Raw genomic sequence first — 25752 nt, forward strand, 5'->3', positions numbered from 1 at the left:
AATAGAGAACTTGATAGCAATAAAGAAAGTAGTAATTACGTACTCGTTTTGTTAAGATAGATTTCATAATCACACTTGTTAACATTGATAGACACTTTCATATCCTAGTTGATGTTTGTCTCCAGCAAATCTAATCTTTAACTTCCTACATTATTAATCTTTGAATAAAATATATTTTATCCTATATTATTCGTGGAAATTTTATTTTGTACACTTTACGTCAGATATCGATTGTTCTTCGGGCATTTTCGGAAATTTAATGCAAAGCATGAAAGAAATAAGGAGAAATAATGATGACATAAGCAATAGGTCTTATAAGCAATTCAAAAAAAATGTATAATGATAAAAAAAACATATAATACTCACGTCTGCAATATAACGAGGAGAGCTATGATAACGTTGAACGTTATTTAACAAACGTCTGAATCGAGAAGCGACTAGTTTACTACTGAGTCCGTGGAATACTTCAAAGGACGTGTCTTAATCTGTCTACTTATCTAACACCACTTAGCTTATAAGACGCTAGATATAGACAATCTGTCGCGAACGTACTGCATAGATCGTGAAAACAGTTGCGCGCTGAGGAAAATGCAAATTGTCACTCAAATATTTAACGCTCTATTTCGCTTTGTGCTAGTGCTTTTGTCATGTATTGTGTTGCAAATTTGCCATCCTCTTGCTACGATTTCCAAGAGAATATACGATCAAGGTTGATTAGAAATAAGTGTTCGATCAGATATCTCATCGCGCTGTATTTTCCCTCTAACAGCCAGATGCAAAATGTCCTTCTACGATAACTGCTACTATCATATCAATAAATTGCTTCTATCTATTACCGGCCAATGGCCGTATCAATCGCGATTGGAGGCTACCGTAATGTTAGCCGTTGTGTCGTTTTTCCTTTGTACTTTCACAATCTTAGAGGTGCAATGCGCAAGACGCTTATAGTGTGGTTCAAATTACCGTCACACGACGTACAATTTCATATCTTCTGATATATGCACTTAACTGTCACATTGCAAACAGCGCAGCTTATTCCATAGATTGTTACCATGCACTGAAAGATATGTGCCGCGAACTGAATATATCGTGTCGTAGTCAGCATCCATATCAGAAGACAGGAAACCATGCATCGTATGACGTTAGTTTCAATCTAGATTAGTCTTTGGGTATTCCCTCTTTTCTGCAGTTTTGGAGTCTAATAGCTGGAATAACGGATTTGAGTATTCTTATGGAGAATACGCCTCCTTTCCTGGTGTGCGTTGCCGTCATTTCGAAGTTGGGAAATTTTATCGTTAATAAGGACAAAGTTTGTATATTACTTAAGATTAAATCTAATAAACTGATTACACTAGTGATCATAAGTAATGAACATGAACTTCTTAAACCACAGATGAAGAAACTACTGGATTACATCGAGAAAGATTGGAATATGATGCAGGCAGGGCCGCGAAACAAAATATTACAACTCTACGCCGAACAAAGCAGAATTTTAACGATAAGATACGCGCGTGAGTAGTAACAGTTGTTTTATGACAATTCGAGAGCTGTGTTGTGTTTTCTAATGTAACGTCAGCGACATGAATTGTAGGATCATCGTTATTAATATCGTTCTTGATCTGAATGCATGCAAATGTGATAAACTCATCAAATATCATAAAACACTCTCAGTTTGGAAGAAATTTGTGTAAGAAATGTGGTCTCATTGCAGTGATCTTTTATGCAGCGTGGTTTTGCTACTGTACGATGCCATTCGTCTTCACTGGATTATATTTACTGTTGCCTACAAATGAGACCTACCCGCAAAAATTTCTGTTTCGCTTGGAACACGTCTTAGATATGGATAAATACTATAACCTGCTTATGATTCATGGCTTCGTTAGCGTGTTCTTCGTGGTATCATTGCCAATAGCAATCGACGGCATGTTCATAGTTTGCATTCAGCATGTTTGCGCACTGTTCGAGATTATACGGTGAGTTACTTTAAAAATCACGTATCTTGTTAAATCCAAAAATCACAAATTACATCGTAAAAATCGATCTTTGCATCCTTCCTTGTAACTGAGTATTTTTTATCCCTCTTGATGAATATTTTAAACTTTTAAAGTTTGAAAAAGTGTCCTTTTTATTATCGTATATTTCTATTTATTAGCTACAATATGAAGAATATCGGGGAATCAGATTATGTGATACTAAAACCGAATATAACTGATGACCACGCATATCATATTATAAAACACTGCATCAAAGTTTACAATCATTCCGCCGAGTAAGTAACAATGCTGTCTTTGGCAAGATACATGTCTCGCATAATTTCATTCAAAAGAAGAGTCCTGTCATGCATGTGTATACACTCCTTTGAAAAATGATTTGAACATGTTTTTTTTCAACGCATTTCAAAGCACCGTTGACATTCAACGAAATTTGTTTCCGAATGATTTTCTTAATTAGGTTCTTTTAGTGGATATTAGATATTTTTGGGGGGTGAGGGGGAGAGGAAAAGAAAGAGAAAGAAATACGCTGAAAAAATTGTTTTAACTACTTCGTAAATGAGAGTACATTTCATTTAGCATGTTAAATCATGCGAAATTTTCATATAATATTCATAACTTTGTTAATGTTATATAATTACATCTGATTAAATGTGTGTTTAGTCCACATAAACTAATAACATTAAGTTTACTGCACTAATATGAAGTTTGTTAAGTACACTAATATGACTGTTCCGTTGTTTTGCGGGAAGATTTTCAGCTTTGCTTTCGTCCTCTTTCGCAGCGTCATTCTTCTTTCTTTTAGGAATCGTGATTATAAATTTAAGTTTCAGCGCGGCCGAGGTAAGTATCCAATTAGTTGGCAATTTCGAAACAAATATTTATTGCCTAATTCCATATATATCGTTCAAGCTAATAATGGTGGACATCCAAATGGATGACTGTATCAGAATCATCGCTGCCAATGTGGCACAATTTGTGCATATATATTATTTGAGCCTTTTGAGTCAACAACTGATCGACTATAGCAGCGGACTTCACGAAGTAATGTATGTACCTACCGACATCATGGCGGGAGTATTTCCAGTGATAAAATAGTAACATGGTAAAAACTCATAAAATATTGTTTCTTACTCAATATTGTGTTTCATTAACAACATTCATGCTACTAGATATTAACACATCGACGACAAGATTTATTTGGGAAAAATTGTTGAGTATCGCTGACAGATTTCGAAAAATTGCTTAGATGATATATAAAGAGACAAACATCCTTCGCGCATATAAACTGAAACTTCAAGCTTAATACAATTTCCATAATATTATATTATATTATATTATATTCTTGTTATTATTGATAAATATTTCTTTAAAAGGTGACAACCGATGACAGGATAAAGTAATATATACTCAACAGCGGCTATCACAGGATAATATATAGATATTTATGCACATTTTGTTAAAAGAAAAATAGTGCACATTTCCTAAAAAATAATAATAGTACCGTTTTTTATTCCCGATATTCGTGATATGAAATGATATCGCGTGAAATAGAAACGTAAAAACTTTTATAAAAATCTCTTTGTTCTACCATTTCATAAATTTATTCGAATAATTTGAATAGAAGAATAAATTAGTGTCTGAGTGAATAAATTAGTGTCTGAGTTTTATAAAAATCTCTTTGTTCTACCATTTCATAAATTTATTCGAATAATTTGAATAGAAGAATAAATTAGTGTCTGAGTGAGTCAACAGGGATACTCAGAATAGAGGTTTGCGAATCATGATTTTGCGCGATTAACTCAAATCTTGGAAAGTATATTCGAATTCGAATTGAATTTTCTCAGTTTCAAAGTAAATCGAATTCCAATAAAATGTTGCTGATTTGAACATAACAAAGTATATATTCTTTTTTAAATCAGAAATGAATTTTTAATATAGCTGTGAGGAGGGAAAATTTTTATGTAGCTTTCTCTGAGGAAATATCTCATCATAAACGAATGCCGAGTTGAGTGATAGAAAATTCATAAAATTCAAATGATTTGCACACCTCTAATTCAGAGCACAAGAAATCAATATATCAAATGTAATTAACAGTTACAGTTGCAATTGGTACACGATTTCGTTGAGATCTAGACGATTGTTACTATTCACGTTATTGCGTACCATGAAACCGTGTCAAATAAGGGCTGGTAAGATGCATGTGTTATCAATGGAGAACTTCGCTTCGGTATGTACAAACGTAGCTTACTACTTCTCGACGTTATGTAGTTGTACATTTTGATGACGTTTTATTTTAGATCCTTAAGGTATCCATGTCTTATTTCACCGTACTCACTTCGCTACAATAGCTACTTACACTACTTAGAAGAGTACTGCGGAATCATTTTCATGAGTCGCATTTTTCCTATGATATGAAAGTATAATCGTGCCTTCAAGTCAGTGATGGAGTTTGTTTTAAATAGATATATATCTTATAATTTTACCATTGCAAAGACATTTGTATTGATTATTGTTTTTGTAATACATATGTTCATTGTATCTATATCTTCTACGTTATCTTGCACTCCTATTGCTTTCTTTTTTCTTTTGCAGTAAATTTCATTTTAGGTTACTATACGGTTTAAACTAAGTCTCTCTTTAGAGGATATTAACCGCTAAAGATGAGATAGCGGCGTACAAAGTCGCAAGTGATTACTCATAATATAATAACGTAGTATAAATTTTCAGATTATCCAGAGTCATAGAGTTCAGAAACTTAATTTTAAACGCATTCAATCCTATGATAATGTGCTTTACAAAATAATGTGTGTACATAATATACATGTGAGTCCGTGCGTCGCTCTTACCTGCGTTTGCACAGGACATTGTCTTGTCTCTTGTCTAGCACTCGTATTGCTGGTTGGTGTAACGGTTTATTCGCGCAGAGAAGATATCGTCTGTGCAAAGGTACAGATAAAATATGTTTTACCGTATCCAGTTTTACGTGCGCAGGTAAATGAAATTAATGCGAACGTAACATTTATTTGACTCAATGTTGTCAACTTCATATACTAATTCTTCTTATTATTTATAGAATATTTATATAAATTCTATATAGCAAGCGTTGTAATCGTAATGCGCGCGTTACAAAATTACTGAACAGGCCTGTTGATTTCAGTGCGGATTAAAATAGTATGTACACCACAGTAATTAGTAAAAAAAGTAAAAAAATTAGTAAATAAAGAGTGACGCTACTTGCAAACGTATTTATTATCACTAAAAAAGATAAACCCTTTGTTGTACGTAAATTTTAATAATGACATTGATTCAACCTTAAAGTTATTTTACTAATTAACGACCGTTTAACTATTCTTTTAATATAACCATCCAATTATAATGCTGTTACAATGGAACGATAATAGTGCAGACAACGATTTAAGTGATACGCATCTATACATGCATACGATTCGTCGTGTGCGTGTTACTTTTGCATGCATTTGGAGGTAAACATGTCTATTAACGTGTCTCTTGACCAGCACTGATATCACAGGTTGGTAATGGCTTGTTCGTGAAGTTACCATTCGCGCAAGTAGGCAGATAATGTACATTTTACCATAGGTAACTTTATGTAGGTAAGTAAGAGTGAAGGTGGTAAGAATAGCGATAAGAACATAAGGTGGTTTTACGTAGATAAGTAAGAATAAAGAATACAGTAGGGGTGAACGTTTCAAGACTTCAACTCACATCAAACATCAGTGATACAAACGTCCCAGTGTTGAGCCGAAGACGGTAATGCGACTCGGTAATGCATAATTATTTTATGCTTATATGTGACCCAATGTCACGTTAGATCTGATTTCGGCAGTTTACGTAGTTCGCTATTAATATAAGACAATAATGGAAAAGAGAAAAATCTTAAATGAATTACTATTGATGTTGTGAATTCGTTACGTGTCCTCGGTTAATAGAAAAATTACAACTATTCTTTTTTTCGCAGCCAACGTCGTAGTAGAATCGTTGTACAGATCTTGCAACGAATAGCTCGCGCTAACTTTAATTGGCTTTAGTCATCTCGCTTAATTAAGAGTACAAGACCTCAATGCAGGTTTCTCGAATACCTTCGACTGGTAGGAAATTGACGCCTAGTCAAATCTTCCACTGCGTGGCGTGCGTACTTCATACTATATCCCTCCAATCGTTTTCTTATTTCGCTATCCTCGCTTGACTTAGACCGTGGATATAAATAGACTGGCATAGTCGACTGCGTCAATCGCGGAAAGAGCTGCCCGCTTGCATATCAGGAAAATGCAATTTCCGACTTATAAATACGTAATGCCCTATTTTTCTGAAGTGGATACTGTTGCCTGTTCTTTTGTACTGTTTTTTGCTGCAAAGTTTGCTTTCTTCTTGAAACGGTTTTCAAGAGAATTTGCGAAGAGGCATGATTGAATGTCAAAGTTAGATGAAATATTTTATCGTGCTCCATTGTCCCTTTGACGATCTAACGCGAAATGTCCTTCTACGATAGCCGCTATTATTACCTCAATAAATTCACCCTGTGCGCTATCGGCCAGTGGCCGTATCAGAAGCGACTGGAGGCTAACACGATGTTCGCCATCACGTTGTTCATGTTTGGCAGTTTGACGGCCTTAGAGGTGTTTAAAATACGCAAGCCACGTACGATAGCGAGTTAGAGTCGAGACTGATCTTTGTCTGTTCCCGATTCTCCACAGTTTTTGGGCTTGATAAAAGGAATAACGAACCTGAGCATCATCATGGAGAACACGACTCCTTTGTTGGTGAACGGCTTCCTCTTCGTGAAGTTGATTAACTTTTACTTTCAAAAGAGCAAAGTTTGTGCATTATTTTCTGTCGCGCGTAACTATATCTGCTGCGATCGTAATTACCGAACGTGCATTTCTCGTGTCAGATGAAAGAGCTGTTGGTTTACATCGAGGAGCACTGGAAGATCATGTCATCTGGCCCGCAGAATGAAATATTACGGAGCTACGCGGAGCAAAGCAAAGTATGGTTGATAAGATACGCGAGTAAGTAATACTATTACTTCGTAAGAATTTTTATCGCGTTTTTTAATTTGGTATCTTCAATGATATACGTGAATCGTGTGATATTTGAGACTTTCACGGAGTGAAGAAATGCCGAATTTGACTTCCGGGTTCGTAACGTACTTTCGGTGCATTTGTTTACAATTTATCGTGAAAATTTCAGTTTATTTTATGAAGAAAAGAAGCTTGATGTCAGAATTGAAATGTACACGAATTATTAGACATAACTCCACAAAAAACATAATTTCAATCAAAAAGCCGATTTCAGTAATATCTTTCTTGATTTAATGGAGTTAATTATTGTGATGAACATCACGAAATAGCTTACAGCTTGTAAGGGAGATACGAATTCTTTATAGTGTCCCTTTATCTATTGGGTCACTTCTATAGCTTAATGCCCTACGCCGTAAGCGGTATATACTGGTTTCTGCCGAACGTGACCTACTCGGCCAGATTTTTATATCGTCTGGAGCATGTTTTCGACATTGAGAAATACTTCCATTTGCTCGTGTTTCATCTCTACATTGGCCTGATGTTTATGCTGACGGTGGCAATAGCGGTTGACAGCATGTTCTTAATGTGCATTCAGCATGTTTGCGCGCTGTTTGAGATCATACGGTGAGTTGCTCTAAAAATAATTTATCTCATTGAAATTGAAAATGCATGTCAACCCGAGAAGTTGGACCTTCCAATATTCTTTTACTATTGTGGACATATTTACTTTAGACAGAAGGTGTCATATGGATTTCTCATCAATTTTGACTGGCTTTGAGTATATGCAGATCAATTAGAAGTATAACACACGTTTTGGTACTATCCCGTTAGTTCAAAGTAACCCTTAAGGGTTAAAATAATCTTATTAAATCTTTACATTTTCATCATCGAGCTCTGCAAGAACATTTTAAACATTATTTTTAAATATAGTTTAAATATGGTTTTCAAATATTTATTTAAAATAAAACTAATTACTGCTTTATCAAAAGTTATTATTATTATTATATTTTTATACTAAAATTGTTGAGGAATGCTTTCATATGTTTCCTTGCTAAAGAGTATTATATGCTCTTGAAGTTGTAATCCTTTTCATATCTTGTATTTCTATTAATTAGCTACAACATTGAACATATACAAGAACCGGATGTCATAATACTTAGGCCGCATATAGAGTACGACAAACCATACCAAGTAATAATCAATTGCATCAAAATCTACAATAGTGCCTATGAGTTAGTAGCAGTGCTGTTTTAATGCTAGATAAATTTTTCGCACAAATTTACTCGAGAAGAAATAATGGGTTTCGTATAACAAGTTTATATATGTGTGTATGTGTGAGTTTATATGTGTGAGTCTGATATACTATTTATCATAGATATATTTATATAAATGTTATTTTTACGTTGCTCATAAAAATAAAATCAGAATAACATATTTATTGAGACAGCTCAAAATTGAGTGGTTCTTTGCCATTATATGTGTTTATATGTATGTTAGTTTTGCTCTTGTCATATGAAACACCTCAAATCTTTTCGAACTTTTGTATACACTTTATTTGACATATTGCACTAATATTTTATGCAATGATCGTAGCTTCGGTACCTTACATATGTGTATGACTTTATATTAGATTATATATATACATATTTAGTTATATATTTATATATATAAGGTTGAACTAATCATGTGTTAAATTTTATTAAACAATATGACTGCTAATATGACCGTATGTTTCGCCGTTTTACCGAAAGATTCTCCGAACTGCTCTCGTCCAGTTTCGAAATGTCTTACTTCTTTCTGCTAGGAAATGTAATTCTGTCTTTAAGTTTCTGCATGGCTGAGGTGAATATCCGACAAGCTGAAAAGGCTGAGACGCTTGTGTTTTCGTTTCACTTAATTAATAAATACCTATTATTCAAGATGATAATGGTGGATGTCCAGTTGGATGAGGTCATCAGAATCCTTGCTAACAGTGTGGGTCAGTTAGTGCATATATATTACATCAGTTTTATATCTCAACGATTGATCGACTACAGTAGCGAGCTTCACGAAGTAATGTATGTGCATTTCTTGACAAATGATATCAAGCTGAAATTTACACTCGTTTCCGTGTCTAAATAAATGGATTCGGATGAGTGGAGAAAAACGCAAAAGTTTTGTTGTTCTACTTATGTGTGATATAATTATTCGAACGATATTTGGAAATAAATGTTATCATTTGTTATTTGAAATTATTACGTTAAATGCAATTACAGTTACAGCTGCAACTGGTATACGACCTCTATACGATCCAGACAATTATTACAATTAACGTTATTGCGTGCCATGAAACCGTGTAAAATAAAAGCAGGCAAGATATATGTGTTGTCAATGGAGAACTTCAGCTCGGTATGTGTATAAATATAACACAGTGTTTCTCGTCGCTTATTCACAGTGACAATACATTTTTACGACGTGCTTTTCAGATTATACAAGTTTCCTTGTCTTACTTCACTATGCTCACTTCACTCCAATAGTTTCTTACGCAACTCAGGATCATGCAAAATGTTTGTTTTATTAAAAGTTTAGGTGTGTGGATAAATCGTTCGGATATAATGATGACCAACCTATTTATTTGATACGTTAATTTAAACACTTGTTTCTTGCTCCCTAGTACCGGAAGAATGTATCTTCACATAATGACAAGATGATATAAAATATTTTTCAATTTTCACGTTCGTTTCACAGCTATTTCAGTTATATTTTATGAAAGTGCAATCTAACGTGATAAACGCTGTTGATTATTAATAAATAATCTACTAATAAGCAGTTACTAATAAGTGAACAAAATGAAATATGCGGGGTAATAATTGAGAATAAGTGTGTATGTACATAATATTCTTGTGCTTGTTTAACAAAGTGAACCATGTCGCGTTACTAACCGGCCACCAAATCGGCTTGCCGTAAGACAGAAGTGCCCGAATATGTGCCTAATCTTAGACAATTTTAGTCTTTAAATACAAATATTTAAACTTTCAACATAAAATATATCTCAAGGTATTAAATATGTAAATATATTCTATATTGGAAGTTTAAATATTCGTATTTAAAAAAAAGATCAAAATAATAAGCATGTTCAAAATTAGATTCGGAAATTAATATCTTGACCTTATTAATATCTTGTTTCTTTCCCATTTCAATGAAAACTAGAAGAGTACTACGCGTGTTATGTATCAAATACACTTGGTTTGTTATTTACTTTAAAACCTGCGTATATACCAGTGACAGAGATATGCTGCGCCGATTATCAATGTAACAATAACTGTATGTATGCAGACCGCAGAAATTAGTTGTAATTAACGGGTGATTTTATCTGCAAACGTATTTATTATCACTGAAAAAGATAAACTCTTTGTTGTAAGTAAATTTTAATAATAATACTGATTTAATCTTAAAAATATTTTATTAATTAGCGACCGTTTGACTGTCTTTTTAATATAACCATCTGGTTACAATACTGTTACACCGTGGAACGATAATAGTTCAGACAACGACTTAAATGATATGCATCTATAATGTATATTCAATTTCGCCGAGTGTATGTTACTTTTGCTTTGGCGCTAAACATTACTCTTGACCAGCACTTGTATCATAGGTTGGTAACGGCTTGTTGGTGAAATTATCATTCACGCAAGTAGGCAGCCAATGTACATTTTACCTAGGTGACTTTATGTAGGTAAGTAAGAATGAATGAGGTAAGGATAGTGATAATAACATGTAAGATAGTTTTACGTAGATAACTAAGAGTAAAGAATACAGATGGGGTAAACGTTATTTAAGACTTCAACCCATTTCAAATATCAGTGATACAAACGTCCCAGTCTTGCTCCGAAAACGGTAATGTGACTCGAGCATAATTATTTTATGTTATACCTGAATTCGGCAATTTACGTGGATCACAATTAACACAAGACAATAATCGAAGAGAGAAAAGTCTTAAATGAGTTACTATTGATTCTGTGCATTCTCTACGTGTCTCCTGTTAATAAAAAAAATTGCTGCTCTTTTTTTCGCCAACGTCGCAGTAGAATCGTTGTACAGATCTTGCAAATAGCTCGCGCTAGCTCTTATTGGCTTTAGTCATCTTGCTTAATTAAGAGTAGACAAGAACTCAATGTAAATTTCTCGAATACCTTTGACTGGTTTAAAGAAATTGGCGCCTAGTCTCATCTTCCACTGCGTGGCGTGCGTACTTCGTACTATATCCCTCCAATTGTTTTCTTATTTCGCTATCCTCGCTTGACTTAGACCGTGGATATAGATAGACTGGCATAGTCGACTGCGTCAATCGCGGAAAGAGCTGCCCGCATCTCAGGAAAATGCAATTTCCGACTTATAAATACGTAATGCCCTATTTCTCTGAAGTGGATACTACTGCCTATACTTTTGTACTGTTTTTTGCCGCAAAGTTTGCTTTCTTCTTGAAACGGTTTTCAAGAGAATTTGTGAAGAGGCATGATTGAATGTCAAAGTTAGATGAAATATTTTATCGTGCTCCATTGTCCCTTTGACGATCTAACGCGAAATGTCCATCTACGATAGCCGGTATTATTATCTCAATAAATTCACCCTGTCCGTTATCGGCCAGTGGCCGTATCAGACGCGACTGGAGGGTAATACGATGTTCGGCATCACGTTGTTCATGTTTGGCAGTTTGACGGCCTTAGAGGTGTTTAAAATACGCGAGACACGTACGGTAGTGAGTAAGAGTCGAGACTGATCTTTGTGTGTTCCTAATTCTCCACAGACTATGGGCTTGATAAAGGGAATAACGAACATAAGCATTTTCATGGAGAACATGTCCCCTTTGCTGGTAAACGTCACCCTTTTCGGGAAGTTGATCAACTTTTACTTTCAAAAAAGCAAAGTTTGTACATTATTTTCTGTTGCGTGTAACCTACTGCGACCGTAATTATCGAATTACCGTGCATTTCTCGTGTCACAGATAAGAGAACTTCTGAATTATATTGAGCAGCACTGGAAGATGATGTCATCCGGCCGGCAGAATGAAATATTACGGAGTTACGCGGAGCAAAGCAAAGTATGGTTCATAAGATACGCGAGTAAGTAATACTATTACTTCGTAAGAATTTCCATCGCGTTTTTTAATTTGGTATCTTCAACAATATATATGAATCGCATGATATTTGGAACTTTCGCGGCGTGAAGAAATACCGAATTTGACATCCCGGTTCGTAATGTATGTTCTGTGGATTTATTTATAATTTTTGATGAATATTTCAGTTTATTTCATGAGCAAGAAAAATCTGATGAAAGAATTGAAATGTTCACGAATTGTTAGACATAACTCCAAGAAAAACATAGTTTCAATCAAAATGCCGCGTCCAGTATTAATATCTTTCTTGATTTAATGGAGTTAATTATCGTGATAAACACCATAAAGCAGGTTACAGCTTGTAAGGGAGATACGAATTCCTTACAGTGGCTATTTATCTAATGGGGCACTTATATTGCTTAATGCCTTACGTCGTAAGCGGTATATACTCGTTTCTGTCGAACGTGACCTACTCGGCCAAATTTTTATATCGTCTGGAGCATGTTTTCGACGTTGACAAATATTTCCATTTGCTCGTGTTTCACCTCTACATTAGCTTGATGTTTATGTTGACGGTGGCAGTAGCGATTGACAGCATGTTCTTAATATGCATTCAGCATGTTTGCGCGCTGTTTGACATCATACGGTGAGTTGCTCTAAAAATCACTTATCTCATTGAAACTGAAAATACATGTCAATCCAAAAACTTTGGCCTTCCAATCTTCCTTTGCTATTGTGGAGATATTTACTTCAGACAGAAGTTGTCATATGGATTTCTCGTCAATTTTGACTGGTTTTGAGTATATGCAGATTAATTAAAAGTGTAACACACATTTTAGTACTATCTCGTTAATTTAAACTAACCCCTAAGGGTTAAAGTAATCTTATCAAATCTCTACATTTTCATCATCGAGCTCCGGAAGAACATTTTAAATATTATTTTTAAATAGAGTTTAAATATGGTAAATATTTATTTAAGATAAAACTAATTTATCAAAAATTACTACTACTTTATCAAAAATTATTATTATTATTATTATATTATTATACTAAAATTGTTGAGAGATGCTTTTACATGTTTCCTTGCTAAAGTGTATTATATGCTTTTGAAGTTTTGTATAATCCCTTTCGTATATAATATCTTGTATTTTTATTAATTAACCACAGCTTTGAACATAAACAAGAACCGGATGTCATAATACTTAAGCCGCATATAATCTGATTACATCTTTACATTTTCATCATGAAACACTGAAAGATTTTCTAAACATTATTTTTAAATATAGTTTAAATATGATTAATATAATTTAATATAAATACATTTTTAAATATTTATTTAAGCTAAAGCTAATTACTATTATCGAAAATTATTATTATTATATTATTAAACTAAAATTGTAGAAGGATACTTTCATGTTTCGTTCCTAACAAATATACGCTGAAGTTGTAGTTTTTTTTGTATATGATATCTTATATTTCTGTTGATTAGCTATAACATTGAACATATACAAAACACGGAGGTCATAATACTTAAGCCAAATGTACTGTACGACGAACCATATCATGTAATAATCGATTGCATCAAAATCTACAATAGGGCCTACGAGTTAGTAGCAGTGCTGTTTTATGCTAGATACATCTTTCGCACAATTTTACTCAAGAAGAAATAATAGGTTTTCTATAACAAGTTTGTATGTGTGTGTATGTGTGAGTATGCTATATATTTATTATAGATATATTTATATAAATGTTACAGTTACTCATAAAATGTTACGTTGCTCATAAAAATAAGATCTTCAGAATAACATATTTATTGAAACAGCTAGAAATTTACTTTTACTATTTTATATGCTTATATGTGTGTTGGCTTTGCTCTTGTTATATGAAACACCTCAAATATTTTCCAACTTTCGCATACATTTTATTTGACATATCGCATTAATCTTTATGCAGTGTACGTAGCAATGGTGCCTTATATATGTATGTAACTTTATATTAGATCATATATATACATATATACATAAATATATATACATACATATATATATATATATATATATATATACATATTTATTTATATATTTATATAGATAACGTAAAACTAATCACACCTTAAATTTTATTAAGTAACACGACTGTGTTTCGTCATTTTATTTAAAGATTCTCCAAACTCCTATCGTCCAGTTTCGAAATATCTTACTTCTTTCTGCTAGGAAACACAATCACATGTTTGAGCTTTAGTATGGCTGAGGTGAATATGCGACAAATTGAAAAGATCGAGACGCTTGTGTTTTCGTTTCACTTACTTAAATATTTATTATTCAAGTTAATAATGGTGGATGTCCAGTTGGATGAGATCATCAGAATCATTGCTGCCAATGTGGCTCAGTTAGTGCATATATATTACTTGAGTTTCATATCTCAACGACTGATAGACTACAGTAGCAAGCTTCACGAAGTAATGTATGCGATTTCTTGACAAATGATATCGAGCCAAAATTTACACTCGTTTTCGTGTCTAAATAAATGGATATAGGCAAATGAGGACTTTACGCAAAAGTTTTGTTGTTCTATTTACGTGCGATACAATTATTTAAGCAGTATTTGGAAATAAGTGTTCTGACTTGTTATTTGAAATTATTACGTCGAATGCAATTACAGTTATAGCTGCAACTGGTATACGACCTCAAAGCAATCTAGACAGTTGTTACTATTTACATTATTGCGTTTTATGAAACCGTGCCAAATAAAAGCAGGCAAGATATATGTGTTGTCGATGGAGAACTTCAGCTCGGTATGTGTATAAATATAACACACTGTTTCTCGTCGCTTATTCACAATGACAATACATTTTTACGACGTACTTTTCAGATTATACAAGTTTCCTTGTCTTACTTCACCATGCTTACTTCACTCCAGTAGTTTCTTACGCAACTCAGGATCATGCAAAAAGTTTGTTTAATTAAAAGCTTGGGTGTATGGATAAAATGTTCGAATATAGTGATGACCAACCTATTTATTTGATACGTTAATTTAAACACTTGTTTCTTGCACGGAAAAAATGTATCTTCACGTAATAACAAGATAATATAAAAAATTTTTCAATTTTTACATTCCTATCTATTTCGGTTACATTTCATAAAAGTGCGATCTAACGTGATGAACGCTGTTGATTATTAATAAATGGTCGCAGTTACTAATAAGCGAACAAGATAAAATGTGTGGGGTAATAAGTGAAAAGAAGTGTGTATATAATATTCTTGTGTTTGTTTAACGAAGTGAACCGCGTCGCGTTACTAACCAAATCGGTTTGCCGTAAGATAGAAGTGCCCAAACATGTTCCTAATCTTAGACAATTTTAGTCTTTAAATACAAATATTTAAACTTGCAACGTAAAATATATCTCAAAGTATTAAGTATGTAAATATATTTTAAGTATGTAAATATATTTTATGGAAATTTAAATATTTGTATTTAAAAAAAAAACCAAAATAATAAGAATGTTTACGATTAGATTCGGGGATTAATATCTTTAGTTTGTTAATATATTGTTTCTTTCCATTTCGATGAAAACTAGAAGAGTACTGTGCGTCCCATGTAACAGATACACTTAGACTATTATTTACTCTAAAACCTACGTATATACCAGTGACAAATATATACTGTGCCGATTATTAATGTAACTATAACTGTATGCGTGCAGAAATTAGTTGTAATTAACGGGTGTTGCTATCTGCAAACGTATTTATTATCACTGAAAAAGATACACTCTTGGTTGTACGTAAATTTTAATAACACTGATTCAATGTTAAAATTATTTTATTAATTAGCGATCGTTTAACCATTCTTTTAATATAACTATCCGGTTATAATGCTGTTACACAAAGGAACGATAATAGTGCAGACAACGACTTAAATAATATGCATTTATAATGTACGTTCAATTTCGCCGTGTGTGTATTACTTTTATTTGTATTTGGCGCTGAGCATTACTCATGACCAGCACTTGTATCACAGATTTTGTAAGGGCTTGTCCGTGAAGTTATCATTCGCACAAGTAGGCAGCCAATGTACATTTTACCATAGGTGACTTTACGTAGGTAAGTAAGAATGAAAGAGGTAAGAATAGTGATAAGAACATATAAAGTGACTTTACGTAGGTAAGTAAGAATGAAGGAGGTAAGAATAATGATAAGAACATGTGAGGTGGTTTTACGTAGGTAAGTAAGAGATAAGAATACAGATGGGGTAAATGTTATTCAAGACTTCAACCCACTTCAAAATATCAGTGATACAAACGTCACAGTGTTGCTCCAAAGACGGTAATGCGATTCGAGCATAATTATTTTATATTATATCTGATGTCACATTATATCTGAATTTGGCAGTTTACGTGGTTCGCAATTAACACAAGACAACAATGGAAGAGAGAAAAGTCATAAATGAGTTACTATTAATCTTGTGAATTCTCTACGTGTCCACGGTTAATAGAAAAATTACAACTATTCTTTTTTTCGCAGCCAACGTCATAGTAGAATCGTTGTACAGATCTTGCAACGAATAGCTCGCGCTAACTTTAATTGGCTTTAGTCATCTCGCTTAATTAAGAGTACACTTGAAAGAACCTAATGTAAACTTCTCGAATAACTTTGACTCGTTTAAGAAAATTGGCGACTGGTTTCATCTTCCACTGCGTGGTGTGCGTACTTCGTACTATATCCCTCCAATCATTTTCTTATTTCGCTATCCTCGCTTGACTTAGACCGTGGATATAGATAGACTGGCATAGTCGACTGCGTCAATCGCGGAAAGAGCTGCCCGCATCTCAGGAAAATGCAATTTCCGACTTATAAATACGTAATGCCCTATTTCTCTGAAGTGGATACTACTGCCTATACTTTTGTACCGTTTTTTGCCGCAAAGTTTGCTTTCTTCTTGAAACGGTTTTCAAGAGAATTTGCGAAGAGGCATGATTGAATATCAAAGTTAGATGAAATATTTTCTCGTGCTCCATTGTCCCTTTGACGATCTAACGCGAAATGTCCATCTACGATAGCCGATATTATTACCTCAATAAATTCACCCTGTCCGTTATCGGCCAGTGGCCGTATCAGACGCGACTGGAGGGTAATACGATGTTCGGCATCACGTTGTTCTCGTTTTGCAGTTTGACGGGCTTAGAGGTGTTTAAAATACGCGAGACACGTACGGTAGTGAGTAAGAGTCGAGACTGATCTTTGTGTGTTCCCAATTCTCCACAGACTTTGGGCTTGATAAAGGGAATAACGAACATAAGCATTTTCATGGAGAACATGTCCCCTTTGCTGGTAAACAGCTTCCTTTTCGGGAAGTTGATCAACTTTTACTTTCAAAAAAGCAAAGTTTGTACATTATTTTCTGTTGCGTGTAACCTACTGCGACCGTAATTATCGAATTACCGTGCATTTCTCGTGTCACAGATAAGAGAACTTCTGAATTACATTGAGGAGCACTGGAAGATGATGTCATCCGGCCCGCAGAATGAAATATTACGGAGCTACGCGGAGCAAAGCAAAGTATGGTTCATAAGATACGCGAGTAAGTAATACTATTACTTCGTAAGAATTTCCATCGCGTTTTTTAATTTGGTATCTTCAACAATATATATGAATCGCATGATATTTGGAACTTTCGCGGCGTGAAGAAATACCGAATTTGACATCCCGGTTCGTAATGTATGTTCTGTGGATTTATTTATAATTTTTGATGAATATTTCAGTTTATTTCATGAGCAAGAAAAATCTGATGTAAGAATTGAAATGTTCACGAATTGTTAGACATAACTCCAAGAAAAACATAGTTTCAATCAAAATGCTGCGTCCAGTATTAATATCTTTCTTGATTTAATGGAGTTAATTATCGTGATAAACATCATAAAGCAGGTTACAGCTTGTAAGGGAGATACGAATTCCTTACAGTGGCTATGTATCTAATGGGGCACTTATATTGCTTAATGCCTTACGTCATAAGCGGTATATACTCGTTTCTGCCGAACGTGACCTACTCGGCCAGATTTATATATCGTCTGGAGCATGTTTTCGACGTTGAAAAATATTTCCATTTGCTCGTGTTTCACCTCTACATTAGCTTGATGTTTATGTTGACGGTGACAGTAGCGATTGACAGCATGTTCTTAATGTGCATTCAGCATGTTTGCGCGCTGTTTGACATCATACGGTGAGTTGCTCTAAAAATCACTTATCTCATTGAAACTGAAAATACATGTCAATCCAAAAACTTTGGCCTTCCAATCTTCCTTTGTTATTATGGAGATATTTACTTCAGACAGAAGTTGTCATATGGATTTCTCGTCAATTTTAACTGGTTTTGAGTATATGCAGATTAATTAAAAGTGTAACACACATTTTAGTACTATCTCGTTAATTTAAACTAATCCCTAAGGGTTAAAGTAATCTTATCAAATCTCTACATTTTCATCATCGAGCTCCAGAAGAACATTTTATATATTATTTTTAAATAGAGTTTAAATATGGAAAATTATTAGAGTTTAGGTATGGTAAATATTTATTTAAGATAAAACTAATTACTACTTTATCAAAAATTATTATTATTATTATATTATTATACTAAAATTGTTGAGAGATGCTTTCATATGTTTCCTTGCTAAAGTGTATTATATGCTCTTGAAGTTTTGTATAATCCCTTTCGTATATAATATCTTGTATTTTTATTAATTAACCACAGCTTTGAACATAAACAAGAACCGGATGTCATAATACTTAAGCCGCATATAATCTGATCACATCTTTACGTTTTCATCATGAAATACTGAAAGATTTTCTAAACATTATTTTTAAATATAGTTTAAATATGATTAATATAATTTAATATAAATAAATTTTTAAATACTTATTTAAGCTAAAGCTAATTACTATTATCGAAAATTATTATTATTATATTATTAAACTAAAATTGTAGAAGGATACTTTCATGTGTTTCGTTCCTAACAAATATAATACGCTGAAGTTGTAGTTTTTTTTGTATATGATATCTTGTATTTCTGTTGATTAGCTATAACATTGAACATATACAAAACACGGAGGTCATAATACTTAAGCCAAATGTACTGTACGACGAACCATACCATGTAATAATCGATTGCATCAAAATCTACAATAGGGCCTACGAGTTAGTAGCAGTGCTTTTTTATGCTAGATACATCTTTCGCACAATTTTACTCAAGAAGAAATAATAGGTTTTCTATAACAAGTTTGTATGTGTGTGTATGTGTGAGTATGCTATATATTTATTATAGATATATTTATATAAATGTTACAGTTACTCATAAAACGTTACGTTGCTCATAAAAATAAGATCTTCAGAATAACATATTTATTGAAACAGCTAGAAATTTACTTTTACTATTTTATATGCTTATATGTGTGTTGGCTTTGCTCTTGTTATATGAAACACCTCAAATATTTTCCAACTTTTGCATACATTTTATTTGACATATCGCATTAATCTTTATGCAGTGTACGTAGCAATGGTGCCTTATATATGTATGTAACTTTATATAAGATCATATATATACATATATACATAAATATATATACATACATATATATATATATATATATATATATATATATTTATTTATATATTTATATAGATAACGTAAAAATCACACCTTAAATATAGATAACGTAACTAATCACATCTTAAATTTTATTAAGTAACACGACTGTGTTTCGTCATTTTATTTAAAGATTCTCCGAACTCCTATCGTCCAGTTTCGAAATATCTTACTTCTTTATGCTAGGAAACACAATCATATGTTTGAGCTTTAGTATGGCTGAGGTGAATATGAGACAAATTGAAAAGCTCGAGACGCTTGTGTTTTCGTTTCACTTAATTAAATATTTATTATTCAAGTTGATAATGGTGGATGTCCAGTTGGATGAGATCATCAGAATCATTGCTGCCAATGTGGCTCAGTTAATGCATATATATTACTTGAGTTTCATATCTCAACGACTGATAGACTACAGTAGCAAGCTTCACGAAGTAATGTATGCGATTTCTTGACAAATGATATCGAGCCAAAATTTACACTCGTTTTCGTGTCTAAATAAATGGATATAGGCAAATGAGGACTTTACGCAAAAGTTTTGTTGTTCTATTTACGTGCGATACAATTATTTGAGCAATATTTGGAAATAAGTATTCTGACTTGTTATTTGAAATTATTACGTCGAATGCAATTACAGTTATAGCTGCAACTGGTATACGACCTCAAAGCAATCTAGACAGTTGTTACTATTTACATTATTGCGTTTTATAAAACCGTGCCAAATAAAAGCAGGCAAGATATATGTGTTGTCGATGGAGAACTTCAGCTCGGTATGTGTATAAATATAACACACTGTTTCTCGTCGCTTATTCACAATGACAATACATTTTTACGACGTACTTTTCAGATTATACAAGTTTCCTTGTCTTACTTCACCATGCTTACTTCACTCCAGTAGTTTCTTACGCAACTCAGGATCATGCAAAAAGTTTGTTTAATTAAAAGCTTGGGTGTATGGATAAAATGTTCGAATATAGTGATGACCAACCTATTTATTTGATACGTTAATTTAAACACTTGTTTCTTGCTCCCTAGTACGGAAAAAATGTACCTTCACGTAATAACAAGATAATATAAAAAATTTTTCAATTTTTACATTCCTTTCATATCTATTTCGGTTACATTTCATAAAAGTGCGATCTATTCTAATCTCTCGATGAAAACTAGAAGAGTGCTACGCGTGTCACATAATAGATACACTTATACTGTCATTTACCTTAAAACCTGCGTATATGACAGAGACATCGGCTGCACCGATTATCAAGGTAACGATGATCCGTGTGGACGGACAGATGCGACCCTTTTCTCGTAAAATGTCGACAACTTACTTCTCTCAATGTATCTCTTGCTTCGCGATTAAAGCTAAATGAAAACGGTACGCAGTGAAAAGGATAATACAGGCTAACTTCTCTCATTATGCTTTACAGTTGGGCAATTTGCATGTACATCAAGTGTAATCGACCGCGCACTTTCCGCGATATACCGTCATCAACCATGCAAATTTCCGTTTGCCGCTTTGCGTGGCTGTTCTCCAAGAGAATACGAGATAACGTTGTATTTTCCGTCGAACCGATTTCGGCTACGGAGAATTTTGCAGGCGCACTCTGGCTATCGGTAGCGCGCCAGAATGGACGCGGAGAATTATAAAATCAATCGGTACGCTATGTCGTGGGTCGGTCTATGGCCCGACCAGGCCAGGTTCAACAAATTTTTCCTCTCTTTTAATCTCATCATCGCAGTTGGCAGTCAGCTTTGCTTGCAGGTTAGCCGGCTGAACTGACGAACAGCTGATTAACGATTTCGGAAGAGATCCTTAATTCGTTCACGCAAGTAGCGCGCACAGCTATATAGCCAAACATCGGATATTATTTATTTCTTTTATCTTTTATTATTAATTTCCCGTGACTTAAAACCAACTGTGGGATGTGTCGCGAGTACTGTTTGCCTAAGTTGCTCTACATGTTTCATAATAATTCCCCATTTAAGTGTTCAACATGTTCTCTATCATGGTTAATTTTGGAAATTTTATCTGCAATCACATTACATTTGTTTTTATGTAATTGTGTCAGACAGACTTAGTTTATTTAAGTGCGGATATAAAACGTCGTCGTCATATACATGTAACGTTGGTAGCGAACATATTAAGTAATGTTGAAAATTTCGAGTAAAAATGAACTTGAAGTGAAAGATTGGTGTGTTATATATGTGGAACACTAATAGCGAACGTATTAATATAGATATGATCTTTTATTTCGTAACGAGATATGCAGTTTGGTGATAGCATGGCCGGATTCGGACATTGTCATCGAGTGCACAACCCCTATCATTATTCACACGGCGATTCTCGTCAAGTTTTTCAATTGTCTCTTTAACAATCACAAGGTATGTGAAAAAAAGTTCTCCGTGGTAAAGCACGTATATCACTTAAGATGAAAATAGCCTAAGTGTCAATGCCTAGACTAGCTAATGACTACACGAAGAAAAATAATTTGCTGGCCCAGCAAATTTTCTGGTGGTCTAGCAAAATTTTTTCGTTATTATATGGACAGCAAAAAGATTTGCTAAGAGTACTAATCATTATTTACTGAATATAATTTGCTGAATCTACAAATTATTTTGCTATAAGAATCACGATGAATTTATATAAGCAGTTGCAGTTTTGCTCTGATAGTAAATAAATTTGCTAAGGATACATTATTTTGCATCAATAGCAAATTAACGTGATTCTTAAGACGAATACACTCAACAAATATTTTCTATCGTGCTAAACTACTTCTGCTCTGATAACGAATAATTTGTAAAATTAGTTACGTCAACTAAATTTTTTTGATGTCACTATGAATATAAGTAGCAATGACGATTTTGCTAAAAGAGCAAAATTATTTTTCTCCGTGTGCCTAATTCTGAACATTTTTATTGTTTTAGTTTTTAAATGTTCAACGTAGAATACTCGTACGTAGAAAACGTAATCTACTCGACGAAATCTTTCGTTTGAGCTATTGCTCAATGTGAATATAAGGGAACGTTTCTTTTAACTTTGGTGGCCTTCTTTGGTGCACTGAAAAATTAATATTCTTGTTTTTAGAAAAATCCTCTAAAATAGGCGCCAAGTATAAATATATTCTAAATATAAAATTTATTCCTCTTGTTTTGAGAAACTTTTCTCTCTGTGTACAGAATTTTCTCTCAAAACAAGAGGAATAAATCTTATATTTAGAATATTTTATAATTGGCGCCTATTTTAGAGGATTTTTCTAAAAACAAGAATATTAATTTTTCATTGTGAACAAACTAACGCCCCAAGAAAATAAATATTACTACATTTTTTTTCTCATAAAAAGCTGAGAGGAATAGGATAGATGCAAATAAAGATTGCTTTGATCATGTCGGTAGTATATTCGTTGTCAGTATAATGCGTGCTATCTACACTATAAGTCTTGAGTCTCTTTTTGAACACATTATATGTACTACTGTATGGTAAAAGTTTAAATATTGGTATTTTAAAAGACTAAAACAATAAAAATGTCTAGTGTTAGATATTATGTCATTAAAGTCCAGGTATTGGTACTTCTATCTTATGATATATCATATTGCACGAATTTAAGCAGATCAAGAGTCTTTTGGTTCAAATGAGGGATAACTGGAATTTGGCAACATTCGACGCTCAGGTGCGAATTTTAACGTACATGGACGAAGGCAAGAAACTGATCAAGGCGTACTCAGGTGAGACACCTCGAGAGGTATACTTGGAACGTTCCCTTCGAGTGGAATTTGATATTCGCGCTTGTATTTTCGCATCCAAATTTTTAAGTGCGCGGTAATGTTCTCTCTTAAAGTGAATCAGTGAATAGTTACTGATATTAGTTATAAATATAGCACTGAGCACTTTCAGTGCAACACTTGTAACTGCAAATCAGTGTATATTCACTGTTTTCAGTGATGTTTCACTGATTCATTTTAAGAGAGTTAGTTAAATGATACTCAGAAATTCCCCTCTACCTTAACAGCTATAATATATGGCAGCATGTTCATGTACATGATTTTACCCGTCACACCGTCCATCATAGCGTTTTTTGCGAACGCCAATCAGACACAAATGTACGGCGTAATCTACCACGCGGAGACGATCTTCGACGTGAAGAAATACTACTACTTCATCCTACTGCATTCTTATTATACCACTTTCTTTTTGATGACCATTCCGGTGGCGACGGACTCCATGTTGATAATTTACGTGCAACACGCCTGCGGTCTTTTCGAGGTCATAGGGTATGTATACTCATACGAACGCAGAAAATCATGGTGATACTCTGCTATGAATGTATATATTACAAAGACGAAATTCTATTTTTATGGTAGTGTTTATTCAAAAAGAAGCGCGCACCGAAATCGCAAAAACGGGACGAATTTCTGAAAATATTGTCTTGTGAAAATAATCTGAACCTCATTGTTAGAAAAGTTCTTAAAAATAATAGCATTTTTATAAGTAAATTTAAGAATTTAATATTAAAATTAATGATAGTAAAGATTTTCATAACATTAGGATTATGGATTAGTTTCATATTTCTTATAAAATCTAATATTTTGTATCTTATATTCCATGTTTTCTTATTAAATTTCATATTAAATTATGAAATATTATAACATGTTATGATATGTTAGAATAATTTTTCTAATTTATCATAAATACGAGGCTGTTTCGGTCTCGTGGCCTAAAAGATTCAGCTTGTGAAGCATTGTTTCTTTATTGAGATTTCAACAAAGCTATCCAGAAGTCTCTTAATCAATTCTAATTATGATTCTAATTATGATCAATTCTAATTATGATTCTAATTATGATTTTTCATAACTATGTGTTATTAAATATAATATTGCTTTTACTATTACTTTTTATAACATAGTTATATAAAAAAACTTCACATTCCAGTTATTAAATTTAATATGAAGTTTTCTAACAGTACTGATTATCGAGAAATATCTGAATTTTCCAAAGTACAACTTTTTCCTGGAAAGTTACAATTAAAATACTTTCTCTCTTTCTTTCTCTTTGGATATCGAGACAATCTCCCGAAATACTTTGAGACATTTTTATAATTTTGCCTAGATATGAATTGGAAAATATGAAACAGGATGACAACATCTACATTAACGCTTACCCGCGACACGAGGACGACGAGAATTATCGTATAATTAGCAACAGCGTCGCGAAGCACGTAAAAGTTTTACAGTAGGTGTTCTCGACACACCGAGGGCAAATCGATTTTACCATTGAAATATCAATTACCTAATTTGACGGGATTTGAACTCGAATAAGAGAGACGACAGCTACGTGACGAAGTGACGTGCCGTCACTTTCTTATAAATCTCGGCAATATCCAATATGTCTTATCGTTCTAGGTTTGCTAAATTATTTGCGTCTACATATAGCATATCTTTGTTTATAATGACGTTACTAAACACAGTATTCATAGCATTCAGCGGAATACAGGTTCGTACTAATATCACCAAAACGACGGTGTCCCTAAATGGCTTATGTCTGTTTCTATCAACATCGATTAAACTTTAACCTGAATTTAAACTCTACTCAAGCAAAGACAAACTCAGGTTAAGGTTTAATCGACGCTAGTAGAAATGGGCATTGGTAGTTTGTTTTTCTCCGCAATTAGGTGGTGATCAACATGGATCGACCTTTGGAGGCATTAAGATTCACGGTTGCGGGTTTGTGTTTGGTCTTGCATTTTCTCTTTCTCAGCCTGCCAGGTCAGAAATTGATAGACCATAGTTCCAAAGTACATGAATCCATGTGAGTATAATGCGAGTATACTGAGTTCCAACAAAGCCTTAACATTTATTAAGGCTCACTAATCGTTCTAACCCTTCGCATTGTATTTGAATAAGCGTATATATATTTTGGTGTAGTTTATTTGATTAATCTGTCATTTTGACAGTTTGATATATATATATATATATATATATATATATATATATATA

At 33.4% G+C, this 25752-nt stretch overlaps 4 protein-coding genes across 5 annotated transcripts in view; all 4 read left to right on the top strand.

The window, feature by feature from the left end:
• LOC116851306 overlaps window positions 1-11179 on the top strand; it is a 16029-nt gene extending 4850 nt beyond the window's left edge. Inside the window, exons 7-21 of the mRNA XM_032830604.1 lie at window positions 770-924; window positions 1190-1309; window positions 1394-1511; window positions 1712-1973; window positions 2153-2269; window positions 2744-2834; window positions 2904-3088; window positions 6502-6628; window positions 6707-6826; window positions 6904-7021; window positions 7399-7657; window positions 8149-8265; window positions 8785-9090; window positions 9289-9421; window positions 9499-11179. Coding sequence (XP_032686495.1) covers window positions 770-924; window positions 1190-1309; window positions 1394-1511; window positions 1712-1973; window positions 2153-2269; window positions 2744-2834; window positions 2904-3088; window positions 6502-6628; window positions 6707-6826; window positions 6904-7021; window positions 7399-7657; window positions 8149-8265; window positions 8785-9090; window positions 9289-9421; window positions 9499-9549 — 2279 coding nt within the window. The 3' untranslated portion in view covers window positions 9550-11179. The remainder of the gene's footprint in view (window positions 1-769; window positions 925-1189; window positions 1310-1393; window positions 1512-1711; window positions 1974-2152; window positions 2270-2743; window positions 2835-2903; window positions 3089-6501; window positions 6629-6706; window positions 6827-6903; window positions 7022-7398; window positions 7658-8148; window positions 8266-8784; window positions 9091-9288; window positions 9422-9498) is intronic.
• A 282-nt stretch (window positions 11180-11461) lies between these two features.
• LOC116851316 (odorant receptor 13a-like) lies at window positions 11462-15291 on the top strand. Of its 2 annotated transcripts, XM_032830619.1 has the most exons (9): window positions 11462-11741; window positions 11820-11939; window positions 12018-12135; window positions 12516-12774; window positions 13618-13734; window positions 14289-14379; window positions 14455-14591; window positions 14790-14922; window positions 15000-15135. In XM_032830619.1, the coding sequence occupies exons 1-9, from the start codon at window positions 11598-11600 to the stop codon at window positions 15048-15050; spliced, it is 1170 nt and encodes a 389-aa protein (XP_032686510.1). In that variant the 5' UTR covers window positions 11462-11597; the 3' UTR covers window positions 15051-15135. The 2 variants fall into 2 exon arrangements, with proteins under 2 accessions (XP_032686510.1, XP_032686509.1); XM_032830618.1 differs by having other exon boundaries at window positions 14289-14591; window positions 15000-15291.
• Window positions 15292-17144: 1853 nt separating this feature from the next.
• LOC116851332 (odorant receptor 13a-like) lies at window positions 17145-20953 on the top strand. Its single transcript, XM_032830637.1, has 9 exons — window positions 17145-17311; window positions 17390-17509; window positions 17588-17705; window positions 18086-18344; window positions 19200-19316; window positions 19898-19988; window positions 20064-20200; window positions 20399-20531; window positions 20609-20953. Exons 1-9 carry the CDS (start codon window positions 17168-17170, stop codon window positions 20657-20659), a joined length of 1170 nt encoding a protein of 389 aa, XP_032686528.1. The 5' UTR covers window positions 17145-17167; the 3' UTR covers window positions 20660-20953.
• A 629-nt stretch (window positions 20954-21582) lies between these two features.
• LOC116851307 lies at window positions 21583-25568 on the top strand. Its single transcript, XM_032830606.1, has 6 exons — window positions 21583-22143; window positions 23370-23484; window positions 23769-24030; window positions 24866-24988; window positions 25159-25249; window positions 25428-25568. The coding sequence occupies exons 2-6, from the start codon at window positions 23391-23393 to the stop codon at window positions 25566-25568; spliced, it is 711 nt and encodes a 236-aa protein (XP_032686497.1). The 5' UTR covers window positions 21583-22143; window positions 23370-23390.
• The last annotated feature ends 184 nt before the right edge of the window (window positions 25569-25752 follow it).

This window comes from Odontomachus brunneus, unplaced genomic scaffold, assembly GCF_010583005.1.
Source record: "Odontomachus brunneus isolate Ranch 3 - 2012 unplaced genomic scaffold, Obru_v1 Obru_scaffold_171, whole genome shotgun sequence".
Classification (NCBI taxonomy): domain Eukaryota; kingdom Metazoa; phylum Arthropoda; class Insecta; order Hymenoptera; family Formicidae; genus Odontomachus; species Odontomachus brunneus.

Coding starts and splice junctions, on each gene's coding strand:
- LOC116851316 (XM_032830618.1), top strand. CDS start 11,598: ATGTCCATCTACGATAGCCGGTATTATTATCTCAATAAATTCACCCTG. Junction 11,742..11,819: donor GCAGTTTGACGGCCTTAGAG/GTGTTTAAAATA, acceptor AATTCTCCACAG/ACTATGGGCTTGATAAAGGG. Junction 12,775..13,617: donor GCGCTGTTTGACATCATACG/GTGAGTTGCTCT, acceptor TCTGTTGATTAG/CTATAACATTGAACATATAC.
- LOC116851332 (XM_032830637.1), top strand. CDS start 17,168: ATGTCCATCTACGATAGCCGATATTATTACCTCAATAAATTCACCCTG. Junction 17,706..18,085: donor ATGGTTCATAAGATACGCGA/GTAAGTAATACT, acceptor AATTCCTTACAG/TGGCTATGTATCTAATGGGG. Junction 20,201..20,398: donor AGCAAGCTTCACGAAGTAAT/GTATGCGATTTC, acceptor ATGCAATTACAG/TTATAGCTGCAACTGGTATA.
- LOC116851307 (XM_032830606.1), top strand. CDS start 23,391: ATGAGGGATAACTGGAATTTGGCAACATTCGACGCTCAGGTGCGAATT. Junction 24,031..24,865: donor GGTCTTTTCGAGGTCATAGG/GTATGTATACTC, acceptor AATTTTGCCTAG/ATATGAATTGGAAAATATGA. Junction 24,989..25,158: donor AAGCACGTAAAAGTTTTACA/GTAGGTGTTCTC, acceptor TTATCGTTCTAG/GTTTGCTAAATTATTTGCGT.